This window comes from Megalobrama amblycephala, linkage group LG9 (genome assembly GCF_018812025.1).
Source record: "Megalobrama amblycephala isolate DHTTF-2021 linkage group LG9, ASM1881202v1, whole genome shotgun sequence".
Lineage (NCBI taxonomy): Eukaryota > Metazoa > Chordata > Actinopteri > Cypriniformes > Xenocyprididae > Megalobrama > Megalobrama amblycephala.
In genome coordinates, this window is record NC_063052.1 from 18,588,634 (window position 1) to 18,614,397 (window position 25,764).

A 25,764-nucleotide genomic window follows, 5' to 3' on the forward strand; every position below is an offset into this window, starting at 1 on the left:
GGTGCAGATATGACGTCAGAACCCAGAAGTCTAATTTGCCGCTGGTTCCTTCGAGATTTTCTTATTGGGTTTTATAATGGGGTTTTTCAATTTATGAGTAAAATAAAGCCTGTGGTAAACATAACTTGACTATACTTTGATGTTTTGTTCTGCAACACACGGCACATTGGGTTTTATAATAGGGGTTTTCGATTTATGTGTAAAATAAAGCCTTTGGTAAACATAACTTGACTATACTTTGACGTTTTGCTCTACAATGTAAATTACACACACCCATAGCGAAAACGCACATTTTGAAGCAGTTATGGTCAATTTTGAAAAAGTACATTTTTAATGAATAAAAACTTATTCGGAATTAGTCTTCCGTGTTCTGACCCTAGCTGGAGGTATTGGTGGAGGGACATTTGGGCATTTGATTGGGCAAAACATTTGCATACACCTCTGTCATCAGTAGTTTTGCTCCATTTTCTCAGATTTTGTTCACTCTCAGTTGTACACTGGATGATCTTAAAACTAATAGATATGAACTAAAAGCCACAAAACTCATATTATGAATTCATGGAGTCTAAAACAAGTGAGTAGTACTCTTAACCTTGCAGTGTTTTGTTGGTCCAGGAGGATCTCCTCATGTTATCTTCATCTCCCCTAAGGGATGGATGATATCTTCAAAGCTGTCTCTGACTGTTGATTATGAGAAATGTGGGTATTCCTAAGAGTTCCAGTGTGAAAAGCCCTGGGCGAGGTGAGTTTAAAGATAGAAAGAGGAGTCCCTCTCACAGCAAGAGCATACAGAGAGGACAATGCTTTATGTAACCTGAAAATGTAGGCATTCTATTAGCTTTGTCAGTATGACTTTTTCTGGTATATTTACACTTTTTGAAATGGATGACATGCCGATATGATGTGCTCGAGCCACACTTCTCTGCTAAAAGGGATAATATTTAGCAATAAAGCTGTCCCTGCAGTATTTAAAGGCAAGTATGATCTTATTCTGTTTTTTTTTTTTGCTTTTCTTTCTGAGGCTGAAAGGTACCTGCTCATGGGAAAAAAATAAGACCTTTTCAATTGTTTCTCTTAGACAGCAATGAAATGAAAAGAAAATCAATAGAATGAGGAGATCAAATGGAAATGTTCACCTAAAGGATAGTTCACCCAAAAATGAAGATTCTGTCATCATTTACTCACACTCATGTCGTTATAAACCCCTAAGACTTTTGTTCATTTTTGGAACACAAATGAAGAAATTTTTCATATTCTGTCATTATTTTTTCCAATTTTCATGCTTCGAAAAGTACAAAAAGACATCATAAAAGTGTGATCCATACAGTGGTACTCAGAATTATTGGCACCCTTGGTAAATATGATCAAAGATGACTGTAAAAAAATAAATCTGCATTGTTTATCCTTTTGATCTTTAATTCATAAAATGAGTAAAAATCTAACCTTTCATTGAAGGAAAAGAATTGAAAGTGGGGGGAAAATCACATTATGAAATAAATGTTTTTCTCCAAAACATGTTAGCCATAATTATTGGCACCCCTAGAATTTTTTATGAGTAAAATATCTCTGAAGTATATTCCCAGTCATATTTACATTTTTTTAGCACACCAGGGTGATCATAAACATGAAATTGTCCAGCCATGACTTCCTGTTCCACAGGAGTATAAATGAGGAAACACAAAGGCCAAATTCCCGTAATCATTCATCACAATGAGTAAAACCAAAGAATATAGTTCTGATGTGCAGCAAAAGATTGTTGAGCTTCACAAAATAGAAAGTAGCTGTATGAAAATGGCTAAAGCATTGAAAATCCCCATTTCCACCATCAGGGCAATAATTAAGAAGTTCCAATTAACTAGATGTTACAAATCTGCCTGGAAGAGGATGTGTGTCTAAATCGTCCTAATGTGAAGTGAGGAGGAGAGTTTGAGTGGCCAAAGACTCTCCAAGGATCACAGTTGGAGAATTACAGAGATTAGTTGAGTCTTGAGTCTCAGAAAGCGATAAAAAAAAAAAATCAAACAGCACCTACATCCCCACAAGTTGTTCAGGAGGTTTTCAAGAAAAATTCTCTGCTCTCATCCAGAAACAATCTCCAGTATATTAAGTTGTCAGACATGATTGGAACTTCAAACGGGACTGGCTTCTACGGTCAGATGAAACTAAAAAAAGAGCTTTTTGGCAGCAAACCCACCAGATGGGTTTGGTGCACACATGGATAAAAAGTACCCCATGTCCACGGTTAAATATACTGCTGGATCTTTAATGTTGTGGGCCTATTTTTCTGCTGGAAGTCCTGGATATCTTGTTCAGAGATATGGTATCATGGATTCTACCAAATATCAACAGATAAAAAAATCAAAACCTGACCGCATCTGCTAGAAATCCTATAATGAGCCATGGTTGGATCTTCCATCAGGACAATGATCCAAAACAAACTTATTCCCAGTCTTCTGAGTGAACACTTTATGTGATGAACAGATTTCGTTTAGGCTTAAATTCATTTAAGAAATCTTTTGGGTTTGAAATGACATGAGGGTGAATAAATGTTGACAGATTTTTTTTTTGGTCATTATTACATTTTTATTTTTTATTAAAGTTAGGCCATTTTTAAGTCTGCTTCCCAATTTTTTTTTTCAATTTTGATTTTTTAAAACAATGCCTCAAACATAAATATGTGTACGTAGATGCCACATTTGACCGCTCCAGACATGTCAGTGAGTTGGTTTGTGTTTTTATCCCACGGTTTTACAGACAAGGCTTAAGTTAGTCCCAGACTAAAATGCATGTTTGTGCTGTTTTAACTGAAAGCAACTTACACTGACATATCTTAAATTATGTCAGTGCCATTGTTTTGTCTCAAGATGCACACCAGTAATGTTTTTTTAATGTTTATAAAACCCACTTAAATATCCTAATTGAACTAAGGCCTAATCCTGGTTTAGGCTAAGCCCTGTCTGTGAAACCAGGCCTAAATGTATTAACTCAATATTACAGGTTTTTACAGTAGTACTTTTTAATGTTTTTACTTTTAGGTAACTTTTTAATGTGTTACCTGATGCCTTCGTCTTGTTGTATTGTGTTAGTTTAGCAAAATCATTTGCTGAAGTCTTTTGCAGATAAATATTTGTGCGTCAATCTACTGTTGCAAATGCTCAGTCAACTTGCTCTCGAGTGTTCACGGACTGGCTTTGACTGTTACGTTGCAATATGGCAGACAGCTTATGTATAGCAACCCATAGAATCAGCAGCTAATGAGGCATCTACTGTATACGTATACAGTGTCCTCCACAAATATTGGCACCCTTAGTAAATATGAGCAAAGGCGGCTCTGAAAATAAATCTGCATTGTTTATCCTTTTGATCTTTCATTCAAAAAATTCACAAAATTCTAACCTTTCATTGAAGGAAAAGAATTGAAAATTGGTGGAAAAGCTCATTATGAAATAAATGTTTTTCTCTAGTTCATGTTGGCCACAATTATTGGCACCCAACTATTGCAATGTCCTTTTCCCAAGATAACAGCTCTGAGTCTTCTTCTATAATGCATGATGAGTTTGGAGAACACCTGAGGAGAGATCAGAGACCATTCCTCCATACAGAATCTCTCCAAATCCTTCAGATTCCAGCTCCATGCTGGTGCTTCTTCTCTTCAGTTCACTCCACTCATTTTCTTTAGGTTTCAGGTCAGGGAACTGGGATGGCCGTGGCAGAAGCTTCATTTTGTGCTCAGTGACACATTTTTGTGTTGGTTTTGATGTTTGTTTTGGATCATTGTCCTGATGGACGATCCAACCACTGCCCATTATTGGATTTCTAGCAGAAGTGGTCAGGTTTTGATTTTTTATCTGTTAGTATTTGATAGAATCCATGATGCCATGTATCTGAACAAGATGTCCAGGACCTCCAGCAGAAAAATAGGTCCACAGCATTAAAGATCCAGCAGCATATTTAACCGTGGGCACGGGGTACTTTTTATCCATGTGTGCACCAAACCCATCTGGTGGGTTTGCTGCCAAAAAGCTATTTTTTTAGTTTCATCTTACCACAGAAGCCAGTCCCATTTGAAGTTCCAGTCTTGTCTGACAACTGAATATGCTGGAGATTGTTTCTGGATGAGCAAAGAAGGATTTTTCTTGAAACCCTCCCAAACAACTTGTGGGGATGTAGATGCTGTTTGGTAATTTTTTTTAGGCTTTTTGAGACTCAAGACTCAACTAATTGCTGCAATTCTCCAGCTGTGATCCTTGAAGAGTCTTTGGCCACTCAAACTTTCCTCCTCACCGCACATTAGGACGATTTAGACACACGTCCTCTTCCAGGCAGATTTGTAACATCTTTAGTTGATTGAAACTTCTTGATTATTTCCCTGATGGTGGAAATGGGGATTTCCAATGCGTTAGCTTTTTTCTTATACCCATTTTCTATTTTGTGAAGCTCAACGATCTTTTGCTGCACATCAGAACTATATTATTTGTTTTTTCTCATTGTGATGAATGATTAAGGGGATTTGGCCTTTGTGTTTACACATATTTGTACTCCTGTGGAACAGGAAGTCATGGCTGCACAATTTCATGCTCCTAGTCACCCTGGTGTGCTAAAAAATGTAAATGTGAATGGGAATATACTTCAGAGATATTTTACTCAGAAGAATTTGTAGGGATGCCAATAATTGTGGTAAACATGTATTGGAGAAAAACATTTATTTCATAATGAGCTTTTCCCCAAATGTTCAATTCTTTTCCTTCAATGAAAGGTTAGAATTTTGTGAATTTTTTGAATGAAAGATCAAAAAGATAAACCATGCAGATTTTTTTTCACAGCCACCTTTGCTCATATTTACTAAGGGTGCCAATATTTGTGAAGGGCACTGTATGTGCCATTTGCAATCAAAAGTCAGAGATTTCAATATGATGTTAAGATTTTCTCATGGCCAAATGACCTTAAAGTTTACTTTATTGTCCTCAAGCGGAAATCTGGTGTGGATGACAGACATGGACATTAAAAAAAATATGCACATTACAACATAAACACATTATATTTAAAAAAAACACTCTATCAATTGAATTACTAATACACATTTGCATTGATACAGGCACAAATGAATTGTTATACATTAATTGTTATATTATTTACAATGTGGAACACTGCATCAAGGATATCTAGCAACTAGAAACTAAGTCTGCAGTCAAGCCAAAGCCAAGTGTAAGGCTAACCCATTGTAAATATGGGCTATATAGGCTTTATGTATGTCCATCAATTGCGTGTATACAAAACCTATAAGATATTCTGTTAATTAAGACTGTTTAGTCTTTATTAACAAGTTTCTTTGTCATCAAAGACCAGGCTCAGTTCAGTTTAAAGAAATGTTTTGATAGATGAGGTCCTTCATGTGTGCTAGCAGCTGCCATTGCACTATGTCAGTTATGTAAATTTCAGGTGTTTCAACCAAATGCTAAAACGGTCCATTGTACTACACAATGATATCACCAATAACGTCCAATGAAAATGAGATTTCATTATTTTTATCACTGGAGTGTTTGGATTAAATAAGGAGGATACATACTGAATTTTGTGAAAGTTTGTGTGTGTGTGTGTGTGTGTGTGTGTGTGTGTGTGTGTGTGTGTGTGTGTGTGTGTGTGTGTGAGAGAGAGAGAGAGAGAGAGAGAGAGAGCAAGTGGTCTGGTTAGTTTGGTTATCAGCTTGTCTGCACTGAAAAAAAGTAAAACAACCATGTCATTTATTTAAAGTGCTTTTTTATATTGGTCTAATCAAAAACATGGTTTCTCGTTTAAACCTGTTTTGTTCAATTTATCTAAAAGCAACACTCATGAAAGAAAAAAAAGAAGTAACAATTCTGTTTAAATAGGTGTTTTTTTTTGCATGACAGAGATGTGCAGAGCATATTGACTGCAGAAATTATTGTTGATTTTATTCATTTTTCTGGTGTTTTTTTAAAAAGAAAATATGATGCATATTTTAAAAAAAGACTTAATTAGACAAATTACGTTATAAAAGTCTTATATGTAAAGAATTAATTGATTTTATTAAGTATATGAAATTAAGATTTGGAATTTGTTCCAAAGTATCTTTTTTTTTTCCAGTGTGAGAATGAGCTGAAATTCAATTGCTCTGCTCAAAGTGCCACTTCCTTCCTCTGCGCACTTCAGACGATGTGTTTTACAGCTACCCAACAATCCACTGGACGGAGCTCATGCGGCCACACTGCTGTTTGTGTGGGATTGTGTTCACTCAGAGAATAGTTGGTCCTGGTAGTGTTCACATCCAGGATGTGTTGCTTAACATACACAAGCAAAATTGTGAACACAGTGTGTGTTTTTATGCCAAACTTGACTCCACTCTTGTTAGAAAATTCCACTCTGGATTATTGAGTTGTCTTGACAATCCAATGGCTCTATTCCCAGACTGGATTCCACGGGATTTACAAAAAAAAAAAAAAAAAAAAAATTGGGGGAAAAAGGTACCTGCTATGAGGGCTCTTTTTCTCATGCCTGACAGTTTTACTGTCTTTTGACTGGGTCATAAATGATTATAAATTTACTGTACACTGGCTTTATCTATTCTTGCAGTTAAATCTTTTTTTGCAGACCAGAAAAACCCAAGTGTGGTTAAAAACCCTCTCTGTGAACTTTATCAGTGTATGGTTTGAGGAAAACTGCAAATGTAGCAAGCATGCAAAGCTGTGTGGTTGAGTCACACTATGAAGACAAAGCTATAGCCTCAGATGCTTTTGGTTTAGGATCAAAACCTGTGGCTTTCACCTCAGAGCCCTATAAACACAATGTGGTTTATGAGGTGCCAGCAACAAGCGGTTTTGAGCATCATGTAAGGAAAAGAGTGATCCGTTGTCTTTTGAAAAGGTCTGTTAAAAGTGAGAGATTTGGTCAAATAGTACCTTTGGCGACATCTTGATTCACTAAAGAACTGCTTGACTGAATCAGTTGTCACAATACAGAACACGCATGTCTACATTAAACTGAGACACATTTCATTAAAACCATAACCTCTATGGTGGTCATGATCTTTCACACCCCCTTTTTAAAAAGTCATTGTTTTTTTAAGCTGATTATTGTTGGTTATCTCTAGGCCTTTTTGCTTCCCTTCCATTAGACTGTGACCATAATAACAGTGGTGGCAAAAAACGTTTGAACATCATACTTAAAAATGAATAAATATTATGTCATTGCATTAGACAAATGATGTGTCATTTATTTTCAAGATAACGCAAGCACACTTTTTAAGAAAACATTTTGTTAAGTTTAAAACGATAGAACAATATATACACTGTTCAAACTGATGCCGCAAGACAAAAAGTATTTGGATGCTTAAAACTTTCATTAGGAGTCCAAAATACATTTTAAGTAAATGATGTCACATATTGTGCTTAAATTCAAGATAGAGAAAAAAAACCTTTCAAAACTTCTGAATCAACTTCTGTCAAACAATTGAATACAACAGTGTAGGCCATTATAAAAACTAATAGCAGATAATATATAAATAAAAGGCCACTTAAGCGTACTTAATAAGATTACAATTTCTTGATTGTTCAACACACAAGCACACTTTTAAAAAGTGCACTTTGTAATAATACACTCTAAAAAATAACTGCAAAAAATGAAACAAATGTACACAGTAAAATACCATTTTACATCGAAACAGTAATATACCGTAAAAACAATGCATTCTGGGTAATATTATTAGTTGTTTTCGAGAAAGTAGGCTACCTATAACGTACAAAAATGACAAATATTACCCAGAATGCATTGTTTTTACAGTATATTACTTCTGTATATTACAGTGCATTCTGGGTAATATTATTTGTCGTTTTCGAGAAAGTAGCCTATAGGCCTCTTTTCATAAAATGACAAATATTACCCAGAATGCATTGTTTTTATGGTATATTGCTGTTTCAATGGAAAACAATATTTTACTGTGTACATTTTTTTCGTTTTTTAGTGTCAAATTCAAATATTTACAGTACATTTTAAATCATTATGTTTTAATAATCTTTTGTTGTGCTTTAAAGAAGTACACTTATTTTTGTGTTGACTAACATAGTAAAGCACAAGTATAATTTTATAATTTTGAATATAGTGAGTTATTTAATATTACATTTGAAGTTAACATGTATATTACATTTTATTAATGACATTAAAGTATATATTTTGGTTTAACATAAATGCTTGCCATTACATTCGCCAGTACAACTATATTTAAAAGACAATAGAAGTAATTATGAAATTACATATAAATATGTACTTAAGTCCTACTTAAGTGGATCAAAAAGTCACTCTAAAGTTCTGCTAATTGCATTTAATATGAATTTAAACTCTAATAAATTTTCATTTATTTGCCATTAACATGTAGTTCAGTGTCTAAAAACATATTAAATTCACACTTAAGGCTATTCTTATGTTATTTCCATAAATGTACTTTTTTAAAAAGTATGTTAAAATGTACTTTTCCCCCCAAAGGGTTCTTAGGATACCTGTGAACTGATGAGAACCGACTGCATACATCCACTAAAAATCACCTTGACAGCAGTTGGTCACAAAAATAGACATATAAAGTTAGTTCGGGGAAAAGCTCTAGCAGCATTTGTGCCTCTTGATTTCATATTTCATCACTGTGTAATGACATTCACTCATTTTAAGTGTGACATGAGTGTCCAAACATGTTTCCAATGTTTAATTCACTTTAAATATTATTGTCTTTGTAGTTAAAGATGCTGGCTTACAAATAATGTAAAGGTGAAAATATTCATTTCAAGCTTGAAAACTCTAATCAGTGGATGCTCACCAGTTATCAACAGGTTGTTGTAATAAATGGCTTCCACTTACTATTCCAGTGAGTGTATGGGCTTAATATTTAAGTAACGGTGTAAATCTTGCAAATACAGTGTATTTTTGGCCAGGTTCCTCTTGGATTGGTTCCAGGCTCGTCATCACGGAGACCGGGGAGAGCCCTCGGCAGCGGACCACAGGTGATGCATCACGCTCAGACTCATGGGTAGGTGGTGGAGGGGGACAGAGTAAACAGTCGTAGATCACGGGGCTGTCACAGATGGGCTGTGTCACGGTGCCCATACTGGGAACTCACAGCCAGAGGCCTGGTGATCTGACTTTGAGAAAGCTTTTAATCTGAGTTCATTAGAAGGGTTTCACAGCAGAAATTAGAGGTAAAAACACTTATGCAGAAGCTTCATTTGTCCGTGGACAACTATGACTAAGAGAGTGAATGTGAAATGTATGTAGGTGGAAAAATCTCTGATTCATTCTTTTCAAGTGGGGGAGAGCTGGTGGCCAAGCATTTCTGTTGCTATACAACCTGGTCCCTCAGTCTGAAAGCCCAGGAGTTGCAGCCGGAGCCAAATGTTTCAAAGGAAAGTGGCCCCTAAAGTCAATGGTATTCAATGAGCCCTGGATCTAAAGGCCTTTGTGCTGGATTCTTAGCATTCAACTTAAATCTTCCCATTACAACTGCCTATCTGCTTAAGCACTGTTAAAATGCTATACCTCCCTTTTGTCAGTCTGGCGTCAGTTCATTTGTTTATTGGCAAACAACATGTCCATGAACTTAGATTGGCAACACTTTATTTTACAGTGCCGTAGTTACATGTACTTACTATAGTATTAACAGTAAATTATGCATAATTACAAGTAACTAACCCTAAACCAAACCCTAACCCTAACTGTAACTCTATAGTAAGTACATGCAGTTAATTAATAGTACTCAGTACTTATTTGAGTAATAACAATGTAACTGTGGCACTGTAAAATAAAGTGTAACCAACAGATTATAACTTAACCTTCCCTTGTTAAAAAGTGTACTCATTATGTAAAAAATACAAGAATAAATTTAAGTGCGAACTGAATAAAATGTTTTCAGACACTTAAGTGCATGGTAACTGCAATTAAATGACAATGTATTAAACTTTAAATTTATATTAAATTCAATTATTTAGAGTATTTTTGACCCACTTAAGTAGGCTAATTAAGCACACTTCTTTCTCACAATGGTTAATGAAACATATAAGGAAAAGTGTGCATTTTATGTGCTGCAAAAATGGTTTATCTGTATTTTAATGACATTTTCCACTTCCGAAAAAAAGTCTTAAAGCCAATGTGAATTGCCTTTGCAAGCCATTTTACCATAATTTGACATATGTATGAGTAAAACAGAATATTCCCCATTCAAGAAAAAGTGTAGGGTCGACTTGTTTGTATTGTAAAAAGTGTACATTAAAGGGTCATGAAACCCCCCTGTTTTACCCTGGTCGTTCACACCTCAAAGCTCAAAAAAGTCTGTTAAAATGGGCGTGTAAAGCTCTGGAAATGTGGGAGTGTAGAGGGGGGGAAGAGGGGAGAGAACAACCAATGAAGCACAGACATAGAACACACTCATTATACAGAATAATGAATATTAATATATGAACACGGAGAAAATGACAACAAACTCCCAAGCACAAGGTAGAAATGCGAAAGAATATTTAATAGGGCTAATAATAGGCTACTTTGATTAGGTTTACGAGCACTGCAGTCTCAAAATCAGTCTTTTGTCTATTAGAATAATCGTGTCGTCGCGTTCAGATAGGCTCCACCACTGTATCAGTGTCCAGTTTGCACATATAATTCATTTGAAGAAGACTTGATGAAATATGTGTGCATAACTACACCGTGCTGGTTAATGTTTGGTGCAGAAGAATGTGTGAAATAAAAACTTTAAACACGGATACTTTATTCTGTATGAACTATGTGCCACGTGGCTAGTGTTGTTGCAGTCTGGCTGCATGTAAGTATGCTAAAACAATGCCTAATTATACACGTTCCTATTGGTTATTATCAGATGTGCCGTCTGCGGAAAGTGAAAGTCATATATTTTGATATAAGATTACAAATAGAAACACTTTTATCTTAGGAATAACATGCACCAATGACTTGTACACAAGACCAGGGACACACATTAAGAAATCAAATAAGGCCATTTTTGATTTCATGTTGACTTTAAGCACCTATTGTACTAGTAATTTGCTAGAGTAACTGGAAAAAATGCTTGGAAACAGACATTAAATTGGTTTTAAATGCAAAAACGCTGGAGAGAGTTCCCAACCCCCTCTGCTGCCTGCATGTCTACATTCTACCCGCACAACACTCGCAATTCTGCTGATATAGTCAGCGACTGACCCCCCTCCTCCTCGACACACACACACACACACACACACGCATTCACACCGAGCACACACACTCACACACGCGCCCAAACGCATTTATAAAAGCATTTTGAGTCTATATTACTTTATAATAATAAAAACTTGTTTGTGAGCACTGACATGGGTCAGGCTACCTGGCGCCTTTCGCAGGCGCAGGTTCTGCATTGTAGAGAGAAGGCGCTGTGCCTGCGCTGTGCGTGTTCGCTGCCCATCCCCCACAGCCAGATAGCAAAGTTCTGCTGCTTTTGCAAGCACAGAGCCAGCCGCTGCTGCGAGAAGCGAGCGAGAGAGAGAGAGAGAGAGAGAGAGAGAGAGAGAGAGAGAGAGAGAGAGAGAGAGGCAGAGGCAGACAGGCAGAGAGAATGAGAGGGGGTGGGGAGAGAGCAGAAGTGTTTGAGTGGGGTAAAGAGCATGGCTGTTTCCATTTGGTTATTTACTTTGCGCTGTCTCTAAGCTCTCCGGTATCTCTTTACCAAACCAAATACACGTTTCGCTGTTGAATTTGGGGTTGGATTTGGTGTGCCAGATTTGATTGCTGCGGCCTACGCAGTTTTTTTTCCTTTCTCTATGGCTTGCGCTGCATTTCACTTTTTTTCATTTTCACTTCCTGCTCTCGGTCCATCCCCCATCCTCTTTCCCTTTCCATCCCTCTCTCTCTCTCTCGCGCGCTCGCTCTCTGAACACATGCGCACATACACATTAGCACACAGGCTGTAATTTCATGCTGTCCTCTGCACAGATCAAACATAATGCTGCTGCAATAAACCCTCTCATTTGCTGTCTGAAATATGCAAGAACACTTGGTTCTAAGCACTTGTTTATATTTTGTATATGTAGAATGCTTTGTTGTACATTCATGTGATAAATATGGAAATATGATGGAACATTTACAGTATTATTTATTGTACAATTGTATTTATTCCATTCTTGGTGCCCACCAAAGCACAATTTGAACAACCCACTAATCTAAGCATTAAAGTGTGAAATGTTTTATGCTAAAAAACACAGTAAAAATTATTTTCATGATTTGTTAATAGAACATTTTTTTTCTTTTGTGAAATTAACTTAGATAATTAATGTGGTTCAGATAACATCATATTTTGAGTTTCTGTTGATTAAACCAATCGCCTTCATTGTATTAACTAAAAATTTTAATTTCAATGAACTGAAAATTAAGTAAGCCAGGTAACTTACTTTTTTAAGTTAAACCAACAATTGTTTTTTTGAAGTGTACTTTGTTCTGTTCCAGCTTAATATGCTGAGACATGTATGATTTCTATGAAAAGTGTAACACACTATGGCACTGTCGGTCCTTTCGGTGTTGTTATTGTTAACTAAAACATTTTTTTTTATTTTTTTTATTAACTATTAAATATAATTTTTAAAAAGAGAGATTGATTTATGTTGGTCGGAAGAGTTCCGGAAGTACCATAATCAATATAGTCAATCTCTCTATATTTTTTTTCCATTTTGCAAAGTCGTGGAAACTCTATCACAGATTTTTTTTTTCTTTTGCTATTGGAGCAAATGGAAATACAAAAATTATATTTGATGTCGTCTACTGTCCACCGCTATACAAGTTTATAAGTAGTTTACCAAATTATGACTACTTCTGCTTCTGAGAACCCCGGAAGTATGAAAAGGGTTCATCACCCAGCAACAACTCATAACACCCTATCACCCACCTAGCAGCACCCTGAACACCTTAGCAACTGCATAACAACCACACTGGAAACTGCATAGCATCCACAGCACCTTAACATTGTGGCACTGAGTTTTGCATAAGGCACTTTTTTAAATTATTATTATTATTTTTTTTTAAATTAGCATGAAACAGAAGTTGTGATAGTCTTGATTTTGTCCATGCTAAATCGCCCCGCCCTTGTGCCAGTAAACACGTCATCAGAGATGTAGCTGCAAGAGAGAGGGCAAGTTATTTTGGTTAAAGACTATGAAGGCACATGAATTAAAAAAAATTATAATAATGAAGTGCATGGGTAAATAATTTATAATAAATACTGCAATATTCCATAATAAAAAACAAAAAACAAAAAAACCCAACAACTCTAAATTTATTTAATACAATGCTCACAATACAATATTTATTGTATGCATTATTTCACAATAAAGCCCTAGGCTCACATAAGTATTTTGCGCTCAATCCACGAACTGGAACAAGAACTATGTGAAAGTACCTTGAGATGACATACTTCTCTCTCTCACTCCGGATCCGCATAGCGCTCCATGACGCGTTTTGCATGTGACCGCGCGCTTCGGTAAAATGGCTGTGTCTCGCGGAGCCTCGTGCTGGTTTGATCGGTTTCTCTCTCGCGCTCTCGTTCTGTAAGAGGCCCCCCCTCCACATACACACTCACACACACATTTGTGTCGGTTAAATTCATTCCCGGGACCTTTATTTATATTCTCCAAGAAACTTTTTATACTCGAGTCGCATTCGGGAGAGAAGACCGAATTCGGTCTGAAAGTCGAAGGAATGATACGGGACACGGGCACGTCTTTATAAGAGCGTTGTATTTATATTCAAAGTGACTCGCGGTGAAAGAGAGGGAGAGAGAGAGATCATGGCCGCTCAGGTCGCCACTCTCAACACTAGCCCGCCCGCCGAACTCAAAAAGCCGGAGCGGGAGCCGCAGGACGAGTCGGTGCTCGGAGAGAAGCAGCAGGAAAGCAAGGAGCCTCGCGCCGACGGCGCATCCCCGGGCCAGAAGGAACTACAAGACGGGGCCGATGTGGGAAATGCTGCTGGGGGAGGAGGAGGAGCAGGAGGAGACCCTGACATGAAGAACGGCAACGGGAACCCGTCCAGGGTGAACAATAACAATAGCCAGAATGATTCCGAAGGGAACAACCACCCCGGCATGGCTCCCCACCACACGGGCGCCTTCCCCCCACCTCCATACAGCTACAACCAGCACTACAACCGGGCCCCTTTTCATCAACATGGCGGACAACAAAGCCCTGGCATGGCAGGGCCGGCGGTAATGGACTCATACCCGCCCAATTCGCACGAACACAGCTACCCGAACCACTTCAACAACTACAGCCCCTTCCCAAACAGGACTCCGTACCACCAGGGCCAAGGCTACGGCATGAATTCCCCGCGAAACAGCCAGCCGCCGACGGCCGGGGGGCAGCCAGGCAAGCAACCGCCACCAGGAGGAACTACTACTGTTGCTGCTTCCTACAACAACCAGAGGTATAACATGGGAACCCCTCAGCCCACGTCCACCCCAACGCTGAATCAGCTTCTGACCTCTCCCAGCTCCACGAGGAGCTACCAAAACTACCCGGCCAATGAGTACAGCGGCCAGGACGGGGCTGCCAAAGGACCGGGGGACATCAGTAGCCAGTACGGTGGCGGCCATCCGGCCTGGCAACAAAGAAGCCATCACCCTCCTCCCATGAGCCCGGGAAACACTGGACAAGCCCTCAACAGGACCCAGGTAAACTTTGCTTAACTCGCTCAGCTAGCGCTGTGTGCTTCGGCACGAGAGTCTGCCATTGTTTTTCTCAAGGTGCGTCCCAATTCGCATACGTATGCACTATGTATGCCGTTTTGAAGTGGAAATAGTGCGAATAGTGTTCACACTGGAAATTTTAAAAAGAGCAAGTGCATTTTAAATACCCGGATGATGCACTCGTTTAACCGAAAAAGAAGTGTGGAACGTTGGACACTTGATTCACTCAACGGTCGCAGCTTTCCTTACAGAGTGGAGGTGAATGGGCTTTCAGACTACTGCATGATAAAACCGTATAAAATGTATACAATAGACTGTTTAGTACATAGTGCATAGTGTAAGTGCATAGTGTATAGTATGACATTTGGGACACAACTTCAGTCTGCTCTAAAATGGCTGCCTCTGTTTTTCCAGCGAACTCAGTTCATTTAAGCAGCTTTTATTGTACTGTATTTCTGTCCCTTGTTGTCTCGCTTTGGGCTGATTGTGCGAGACAGATGTCCAGAGCTCGGACAGTGCTGATGGGGGCACGAGTTAGCATGTGGAATTTAAAGTAATGCTAATTTTTGAGGTAGGGCTCGTTGCGTGCATTTAGCAAAATATCAGCTTCGTGTAAGCCCAGCTTCATGGGATTCGATAAGTTATGTCGGTAAAGTTTTAAACATTTTTGAAGGAAGGTTGTTGGTTTGAATGATTAACTGTTAAGTTATTCGAGTTCGTTAACGCCTCGTTTATTAGCCCCCAGTATTATCAGGATAACTGCTAGTTAAAAACCGATGCCAAAAACATATTTTCAGCCCGAATATTTAACCATACGTGGGGTAAAAGTGAACATTAACGCCCCATTAACAGTTAAAATCGGTTTGATTTGAAACGCGTGGCGTTTAGGAGTGTTTTGAGGCGTTTTTTTGGCCGTACGTGTGTGTAAACAGGCTGAGTGATGTGAGTAAGTGCAGCGGGCTGCTTTGCTTTGGGATTTGAATTATGGAGGTAAAATCCTTCTGTCAAAGGCAGAAGACAGTTGGTCTTAGGTTGACACGCGAGCTCAAATCTGATTGGCTGCCTCTTCTCCTGCGCCTGGCCATTTATAATTGCATCTAATGCAGCAAAGAGCCCCGCCGACGAGCTGCTCTACTTACTCACTGTGTGCATGGGCGCGTTTTAAAGCCTTTTTAAAACGTTTTAAATGTATGCAAAATGATGATTAATAAGATAAATATATATTTTTTAATTTGAGTCACTATTGCCTTGCATAACAGACTTTTAATTCATTTATGCACAGGTAATGCATGCACAAATCTGCTTTGTTTTTAACAATAATGATTAAGGGAATTTGCAACTTAAAAATGCCTGCAATATAGAGCACATCTTAGTGATGCTCATTGTTTTGCATGGTCTGAAATGTCCCGTGTTAAGAGGTATTTGCATTTCATAAAAAGGTCTATCATAATGAATGTTGTTTACTAGATTATATGATGAACTGTTGGCATCTGAATCCAAGCTGCCTGCTTCCAGGTTTTCTAAAATTTAGATTGCTTTTAACTTATTAGTTTAGGCACTTTTTTTTTTTTTGCGCGATACTAAACAGGTTGTGGTATTTGTATGAGAATTGATTGTCTATTCTAAATCTCTTAATATGAAATTTAACATCGAAATGCATGCCATTTAGAGGACTTGACCTTTCTTTCATGCATATTTTTCTTTGCATGTCTTGAAATGTTCATTAATAGCAGTGTATTACAATTAGAGATATGTAGAATTATATCCTAACTTGAAAACCATGTTGTAGGTTACAGGGATGTTTATATCTTATCTGCATCCAGGTTTCTTAATGTTTAAATTTCAGCATTCTTACTATATACAGTGTGTTACTGATCTCAGTGCAGGTAATATTGAAAGTAGCATGCTTGTTCAGACTCACTTTGTGTCTGTGTTTACAAGCAGTGTAGGTGTTAGCCAAGTGTCACTGCTGTTTTACTACCATCCTGTCTTCATTGTCAACCTCTGACCATCAACAGTAATATCCTGTCTTTCTCAGGCTCACACCTTTACTGAATCAACAGACATTTATGCTGTTTGGAGATTTTTGTTTTTGAATGAGAGAATAATGCTTAAAGACGTGATGGCGTATTCTCATTGTGGAAGTGAAAAGTGCTTTAATGACCCTTAGCCAATGCAACAGATATTTTTAGTGCATCTGATATGCCATAACTTTTCATAACTTTTTGCATTTGTGGTGATTCTTTCAGTGCTTGTGCAGGATGCAATGGCATTGTCTTTTTTTCATTTTTTTTTTTTTAGATAAACAACAGGTGATTTAGTGTATATGTGACTCGTGAATGCACAGAAACTTAAGTTTGATTGTACACACTGTATAGAGTTGTGATTAAGATCAGCTTTGTGAGCAGCTTTTGTTTATATAGCTTAAGACATTGTTAAATTAATAAATATTTTATAATATTTATGTAATGAATATTTAATATGTAGAAAATTGAATGATAGGCTTTCTGTGGAGTTCTGTTGGTGCAGAACCTTTGTGGACCTAGTTAGATTTAGACAGATGAGTGTATTTATAAAAGTGTACATATATTACTACATTTATGCATAGATTTGTGTATTTGAAGTTCTCATTTGTGGTCCAGTTGTAAGCCATATAAATTGTGTGATGGTAAAGGTTTTGAAACTGCAGATTTGCATGAATGATGCAATGGGCATCTTGAACTTGATGATGGTGTGTAATTTTCAAAAGCAACCAGCCTTGCATATGTCTGTGCTAATATTAAAGTGGGACTTTTTTGTGTACAAATACCAGAACTGTAAGTGAGTTTTGAGTGAACTAATCAGTAGTCATTCTGTTACAGTAATCTTTTTTTTTTTTTTTCTCTCTCCATGTAAGTCACAAACTAGGGAATAAATGTGTGTTTGGCAAATATTACTTTTTTTGTCCAATGACTTAAAAGGGTGAATTTAATTTATTTTTGGGCACCATCATGTTGCAAAGTCATTGCTGAAAAGTAGGTTAATTACTTGCAAAAAAAGCAATATGTAAAATCTACTTGTGACATGAAGATATGTTTCCTTGAAGTTTTTTTTTTTTTTTTTATTAAAATGTAACACTATTCATTTTACCTTATGTACATTGCATCTATGCACGTTAGATAAATTATTAATAAATGGAATATTTTTTTTGCAAAGACTTCCATGAACGTTTTGAGTGATTAATGTGGATTCTTGATCAAGAGTTTTTAATTTATTTGTTGGACAGTCTGAATAGATTCATGGTAACTGGTCTCCATTATCAACGTGGTTCTAGGGTTGTCACACGGTACCAAAATTTCAGAAGTCTGTGCCAGTACCAGTCTAATTTCATGGTTTTCGGTAGGGCTGCACGATTATGACAAAAATCATAATTGTCGATTATTCCCTTGAAATTGTAAATGCGATTATTAATTACGATTATCACAATTACATTGATGCTTTGCTTTGAATAGCTTAGCTTTATACCATTATTTGAAACAACTTAATGGCATAATTTTATGTAAAAATAACAACAGGCTGAAAACACGCTTCCTGATTTTTAAAAAAAAATTTTTTATTGCTTTTCTATAGCATTAAGCCGTAAATGTCAACTAGACCTATACATTGGGTTGGTTTCTTCTTTTATATAAAAAAGTAAACACATGCAGGGTTTCCCAAGTGCCATTTTCCTGGTTGCATTTGCACCGCCAGTAGGAACTCTGAAGTATAAACTGCACTTGTTGTTGTGACTTTTATTTTGACTTTGCAGTGGACTTTTATTTTGACAGCACTGAGAACAGTGCTTGCATTTTCTGTCTACATTAGTTTCATTAGCAACTGTTTAGCAGTCCTGTCTAATACATTATTTTATATAACCGTTATACAAAGAAAGTAGACAGTATATGAAAAAGTAGTAGCTTTTGTGGTTGATTTCCAATGTGGCTAGCTAATCAGTGTACACTTACGTCACTAGTCGTTCATTTTGTGCTGGGTTAGACCCAGACCTTTTACACTCTGAACTGAAGTAGTCGTGATTTGCCTCTCACAACGTAAAATGCTCTAAACACACCTGTTAAAGGTGCTGTAGAACGCTTTTTCAAAAGATGTAATATAAGTCTAAGGTGTCCCCTGAATGTGTCTGTGAAGTTTCAGCTCAAAATACCCCATAGATTTTTTTTTAATTAATTTTTTTTAAATATTTGGGGCATTATTTAATATGCGCCGATTCAGGCAGTGGCCCCTTTAAATTCTCGTGCTCCCACCCCCGGAGCTCGCGACTGTCTTAAACAGCATAAACAAAGCTCACACAGCTAATATAACCCTCAAAATGGATCTTTACAAAGTGTTCGTCATGCAGCATGTCTTTGATTCTGAATGAGTTTGATAGAGCTCCGTGGCTAAAGCTAACATTACACACTGTTGGAGAGATTTATAAAGAATGAAGTTGTTTATGAATTATACAGACTGCAAGTGTTTAAAAAATGAAAATAACGACAGTCTTGTCTCCGTGAATACAGTAAGAAACGATGGTAACTTTAACCACATTTAACAGTACATTAGCAACATGATAATGAAACATTTAGAAAGACAATTTACAAATATCACTAGAAATATCATGTAATCATGGATCATGTCAGTTATTATTGCTCCATCTGCCATTTTTCGCTATTGTTCTTGCTTGCTTACCTAGTCTGATGTTTCAGCTGTGCACATCCAGACGTCCTGCCCTTGTGTAATACCTTGATCATGGGCTGGCATATGCAAATATTGGGGGCGTACATATTAATGATCCCGACTGTCACGTAACAGTCTGTGTTATGTTGAGATTTGCCTGTTCTTCGGAGGTTTTTTAAACAAATGAGATTTATATAAGGAGGAAACAATGGTGTTTGAGACTCACTGCATGTCATTTTCATTTACTGAACTCTTGTTATTCAACTCTGCCAAGGTAAATTAAATTTTTGATTCTAGGGCACTTTTAAGCACGCAAAATCATGTAAGTGTATTTTTTTTTTTTTTTTTTTTGTAATCGTACCTTTGAAGGATTACGAAATCGTGGCATCCGTAATCGTAATCGCGTTTAGAAATTTGATTAATTGTGCAGCCCTAGTTCTCGGTACCAATTTCGGTATCGTAGCAAAAACTGTTGTAACCATTTTGTTTAATGGTGTTTTTTTATTTATTTTTTATTTAACTGAAAAAAAAAAAAAATAAATAAATTAATTTTTAATTTAGTATTATTGTTGGTTATAAGTAAATACATTAAAACATTATCCTGTAGCCTTCAAATATTGTTCAGTTAAATAAACATTGCCAGGGTTTTTCCTGGGACAAAAATGCTCTTTAGTGATGGTGGATGAACACAGCCATCTACACACACAGTACAAAATACCCCACCCATGTGAACTGCGAACCCAGTACTGACAAATCCAAAATAAATGCAAAGAAACGGTTTTTAATATTGACTTATCCTATTTATTCATGAATATAAAAAATAATCACTTGGACAGATCATAAAACGGTGTTTAGAATTAATTTATAATGTAAATTCTGTACATTTGTGTAAAAAGTTCCTGAGTGACTGACTTGAAAAGTTAGTAATAAAAACTCAAGGAGCGTTTTAAACGCAGCCGGCTATCAGTGGGTACCGGTACTGCAGAACAGCAGGTATCGTCACATTAAATTATTAAATGAATATATGGCAAGACAAAGCTTCATTTAGGGTGGCCGCCAAAATATTTTCAAAGTAGGAAATTGATGATTGAAAAAATGATTGCATACTTTAAGACTTAATGTGCAAAAACATTTTGGATTCATAGCCTCCTTAAAATAGTGACTTGTGAATGTACAACAGCATGAATCAACAAGGCTAAATGTCTGTTGCTCCCCTTCCCTGTTTGTTTGTTTGAATGGATGTTATTTTGTTAATTTAAAGATGAAAAATAAAAGTTGATCACAAAAAAAGACAATGCACAGATCTATTTTGATTATTATTTTTTTTTTTTGTCCTGTCCATTGTCAAACATTGCAATTTAAAAAGGTTTTCACTCCTGAAACTTTGCAGTATGTACTACTTGGCAGCATGAAAAATAAAAATATGCACAATGGATCTTTATTTTATTTGTACTTATTTACAACGTGTTTATGCTTTGGTTATAGCGAAATGATTCGCAAGCATGTAGAGCTCACGCTGAATGAACTCAGTCATAGTGAGCGGATTCTGACTAACTTAAATGCCTCCGATAGGCCATTGAGTTCACATGCTCAACAGACTTGTCTGTGATAGGTTGCAATGCTCAACGCTGCAAAAAAACGCTGTGAATAGAAACCTTTGATGCTATTCATAGAGCCTTTACACTAGGGGTGTAACGATTTATCGTGGTATGATATTTCGCGATGCAAACATGTTACGATATGCATCGTAGAGTGATGGCGATACTTTTACGATATGACGGCAGTTTAATCTTATTAGTTGAGCTGCCGACGTGACCTACTCTGCAAGGTGGCAGTGAGAGAAGCCGGTTGTCACCGCATATAAATGGTGTGTCTCAATCAGCTCTCTAGTTCAGTAAGTGTTTCGGGCACACATTGAATCTTGCAAGCAGGTTTAAACGTTTCTCATGTCAGTCTCTTGCATGGTCGCGTGAGAAAAGTCGTGGCTTTCTTTCACCGCAGTGCACAGCAACAGCTGTGCTCACAGAAAAGCAAAAGACGCTTGCGATGCTTTGCTTTAAGAAGTTCTGTGGGGCCGTTCACATATTGCGTCTTTTCCGCGTGCAAGTCAGTTATTTTTTTCAAATGTAGCCGCGCGGCAGGCGCGCTCATAATGGGATCAACGCGGTCGCGACGCGCATGCAATTCTCAACTTTTCAGAATGCCGCAAGCGCACAGCAGGTCGTGTGACAAGAATCAACCGATCAGCTATGGCCTTTCCGTAACAAAACATCAAAAGCTCAGCCGAACAGCTGATCATAGCTGTACATGGTGGTTTTTATATCTTATCTCCATCAATATATCTCGTAGCTAGTAAAACTAATGCAAGGGCTAGAAATCATTTATCCTTTGCAGAAACATCCTGATTCTCTTGGAGAGCTCAGTTCATGGTTGCATAGCAACGACCGACGCCACGGGAGCGCAAGCGCTTTGGAAGAAGAAGCGGTGCGGCCGCGCCTTCCACGCGTTTTTAGGCGCGATATGTGAACGGCCCCTATTCATAATTCTAAGTTCATGTTAAATTTAACATTTTCTTTTTTTCAGTGACAGACAGCCCTATTGAACTGTTCATTTGAATACAGAAGGTTTTTATTAAACCTTGAAATGTGATCTTGTATGTACAACAAGGAAAATTATTGAATTTTCTTGGGAGAAGTTTTTTGAATAAATCTTGTTTGAATTTCAGTTTCATTTTGTTCAAAATATCGTGATACGTATCGTATCGTGAACTCCGTATCGAGATACGTACCATATCGTGACCTGAGCGTATCGTTACACCCCTACTTTACACCAATACACATGGCAGCGTTTGAAAGCAGCCGGCCATCAGCAGGTACCGGATTAACTCAGTGCTCTGTACTACTGTACTGCAGAAAGGTTGGTACCTGTTAAAATTTAAGTATCGACTTGGCACCAAAGTAGCTGTACTTTTGACAACCATAAATTGTACTGGATGATTTAATTTACATGGTACCGCAAGATTCTACTATTGTTTTACCATGAAGTATACAGGTCTATTTGAAAGTTAACTGTATGCCCTTTGAACTGTTCTAAGACTGACCCAGACCTTGGCATTGACCCATCAGACTTCGCTGAGAGCAAAGCGTTTCTGTTTAAGAGGGAGAATCCTATCCCAGCATCCTCCGAATGAAGGGCACGGTCTCAGTAGCCTGCGGGGTAATGAGTGAACTGTTGCTGCCACAGCACACTGTCTGCACTGCTGAGTAATGAATCTCCACATGCTGCCTCACTGTGAGTGTGTGTGTGTGTGTGTGTGTGTGTGTGTGTGAGTGTGTCACAGATACTTAGGGAAACAGAGCCGGGAGGGGGGGTGTTTTTGTGAATGATCCTTTGCTGCCTGCCGGTGACAGCTGTGCGCTTGTGAATGTGGGTGGGTGTGTGAGCATGCACATGTTGGCGGACGCCGGGAGAAACACTCTGACCTGCTCATGCTTCATGCGGCACCAGTGATCCGTCTATCTTTTCAGGAGCGTTTAGGTTGAACAAACTCTGCACAAATTGGCCTCTCATATGCTTGCTTTACCCACGCAAAAGCACTCATGTAGCCCTCGAACTGTTTTGCACATAACATCCATTCCTCATGTTTCTCTCTCTTTTCATCACTCTTTCTTTGCTTTTCACTTTCTCTCACTTTATGCCAATTTGCATGCTACTATACACTAGACGTATCAGACCGTTCTGGTGATTGGGTGAAGTGATTTGAAAGTATGTGTATGTTTAAGATGCAAACATGCAGTAGGGATGTGCAAAACTATATACTTTCAAAATCTTGGAGGACGCCAGCGCTGCACATTTTGGATGTGTCCCTTCTCTCAGTGCAAGTCTTGTACCTATACTACTAACGAATGGATAGGGTTGCACCAGCCATTCGTAAGTTCTTACTTAAATTTGAACATAAATTCCAGACCATTATCTTAGTAAATGCTAGTTAGTTTGTAACTAACTCTTTACTTTTTGATGCACCATTAGTTCTTAAGGCAGAACTTGTCGAGTACTTTGTAAAATCTTCCTAAAGTAATGTGTAGTCGCATATGACGACATTTTACCTTTTAATGATAAGTTTTTTTTTTTTTTTTTGTCAATAAGTAATTGTTTGGTACAATGTACTTATTGTGTTCATGTCAAAACACTTTTGCTGCTATTTATCTGGAATATGGGTAAGGTTGGGAACAGGTTTGGTGGTATGGTTAACAAACGACAATTTTTTTGTTTATTTTTTCACATACACAACATGCAGCAATGCACACCAAGGTGCGCTGTTTAGATTAGATTGAATTCATGTTGAAGAACTGCAAGTTATTTGTTCACATAATGTTCTCTTTCAAAATGTAAATGAGTATAATTGTCAACATGATACATGTCTGAAGGACTGAAGTCTGTAGTGATATATTCCTGTCATAAAGATCTTTCAGTTTTAGTTTCAGTATGTATGTGACGGATTTCTCAGAGAAACTGAAAAGCTTGTGAAGTGACTCTAAAAGCAGCAAGTTCATGGCTGTTTCTCAATACGTGTTCTTAAGCGATCTTGCATCCTTGTGTTCTTATACAACGTCATCATCAGCCTTCAAAGTTCAATTCCAAAACTCAAGAACGCAAGTACAAAGGACGCATGAAAGTACTCGGGTGTGTTTTTGATATATAGGATGTATCAAATACAGACTTGAGAAAATCAAATCGTTAAATCCCAGAAGATGATTCCTGCTGCAAGTTTGCAAATATGTGACCTCTTGTGAAAATAAACATTTGTCCATTTCTTTTGCTTCATTTAAATAAAGTGTTAAAAACTGAAGAAAGCATGCTGTATTTTTATTGGCGTATTAAAAAGAAATCTTAACATTGACAAAGCATATAGGTGACATTAAACATACATACTCATTTTCACAAATATATGATACAATATAATATGAAATAAATGTTTTAATAGGTTATGACAGTTGTTTGTGATTGTATTTATTGTGCATTGGTTGCTTGCTATTTATATGCTGGGACGGTTAGTTGAGCAACAAGATCGCAGCACATCTCAATTCTCGCAAGGATGCGTTCTGTGTCGTTGTGTCCTTCCAAGTTCGTTCTTTCAAGGTAGCCTGGCAAGACTGGTCTCCTCGAGAATTGAGAAACAGCCTATGTGTTCATGTCCTCATATAGATGGCAGACACTGAAAACACAGTGACCGTCACGCCTGTGAATTTGTGTATCAGACAAAACCGTGCCGCTCATTCACACAGAGATATGCAGAAATCACTTATTAGCGACGTGCACTGACTGGCTGTCACGTTTATTTCTGCTGTGTGATAGGCTGTTAGATTAATCCATTTTGAGTAAAAATGTTCAATGCTTATCGTCATTGACTTACATTTTATCACTGTTTTGATATGATATCGTTTATCACCCAGCTCTACTTGCATCTATCACTTTTTTTTTTGGCCCATTTTTTTTGTTGGTTCTTCATTGCAGTGTTCCTCTTTGTTTGTTTCTTTCTCTTTCCCTTCCATTCTTCTTCTTTGGAAGTTCTGCATGTTCATACAATGAGAAATAGTCTTGGACGCCTGTCTAAAAGCCACAATCAATTGCTTGAAATGGAGTACTAATCATTTGCCATAGTGTACCGTTGATGATGAGGTGTTCCCTTTCTCCTCTGTGATTGGGGAAATGTCACATTTAAGCAGTTCCACAGGGCTGTTTGGAAATGTGAAGGTAATGTATTTTCTTTTGACATTTACTTTTAAAATGTAGCAGATTAGCATAGTAATTTCCTTCTTCAAACTTATGGTCCCGCAGTCTGCAGGCTTCATTTACATGACACATATATGTGTGTGTTGTGTGGAGAACGCCATTAACCTTTTACTGGCTACTAGAGTCAGCCACATAAATCACACTAAACCCTAGTGATATGAGAGCACAACTTTAGAGAGAAAGGTGGTTTCATACCCTTATTCGACTGTTTGTTATATTGAAATAATGCATGCCTTTATATTGTAGTTGTTTGAACTACAATCTGAATTTTTTTACTGCTATTGAGCACTTAAGTGGCTTTTTTTTTTTTTTTTTACTCAAGTGGCTTTTACTGTCTTTTTATTTGTCGTCTGTCAGTGCTAAATGTCATTCTCGGCTCACACTCTTGTTTTGAGTGTGAACTGCGAATCCGCCTAAACAAATCTGTAGGATTTTTGTCTCCCTGTAGTTAATCAGTTAAATAACCACAGCCAAAAAAAATATTCTTTGCGGTATTACTCCTGTAAAAGGGTCAGAATCAAAACATAAAGGTGAACTTGAGGTCTTCAGTATATGTACAGTCGGTATAC

General features: G+C 37.5%; 1 protein-coding gene across 3 annotated transcripts in view; it reads left to right on the forward strand.

Moving 5' to 3' along the window:
• The first annotated feature begins 13,449 nt into the window (after window positions 1-13,449).
• The window catches only part of arid1ab (AT rich interactive domain 1Ab (SWI-like)), an 81,050-nt gene continuing 68,735 nt past the window's right edge, over window positions 13,450-25,764 (forward strand). The window contains exon 1 of one of the 3 annotated variants that reach the window (XM_048201994.1): window positions 13,450-14,695. In XM_048201994.1, coding sequence (XP_048057951.1) covers window positions 13,814-14,695 — 882 coding nt within the window. In that variant the 5' untranslated portion in view covers window positions 13,450-13,813. The remainder of the gene's footprint in view (window positions 14,696-25,764) is intronic. The other 2 variants (XM_048201993.1, XM_048201995.1) reach the window with 2 other exon arrangements.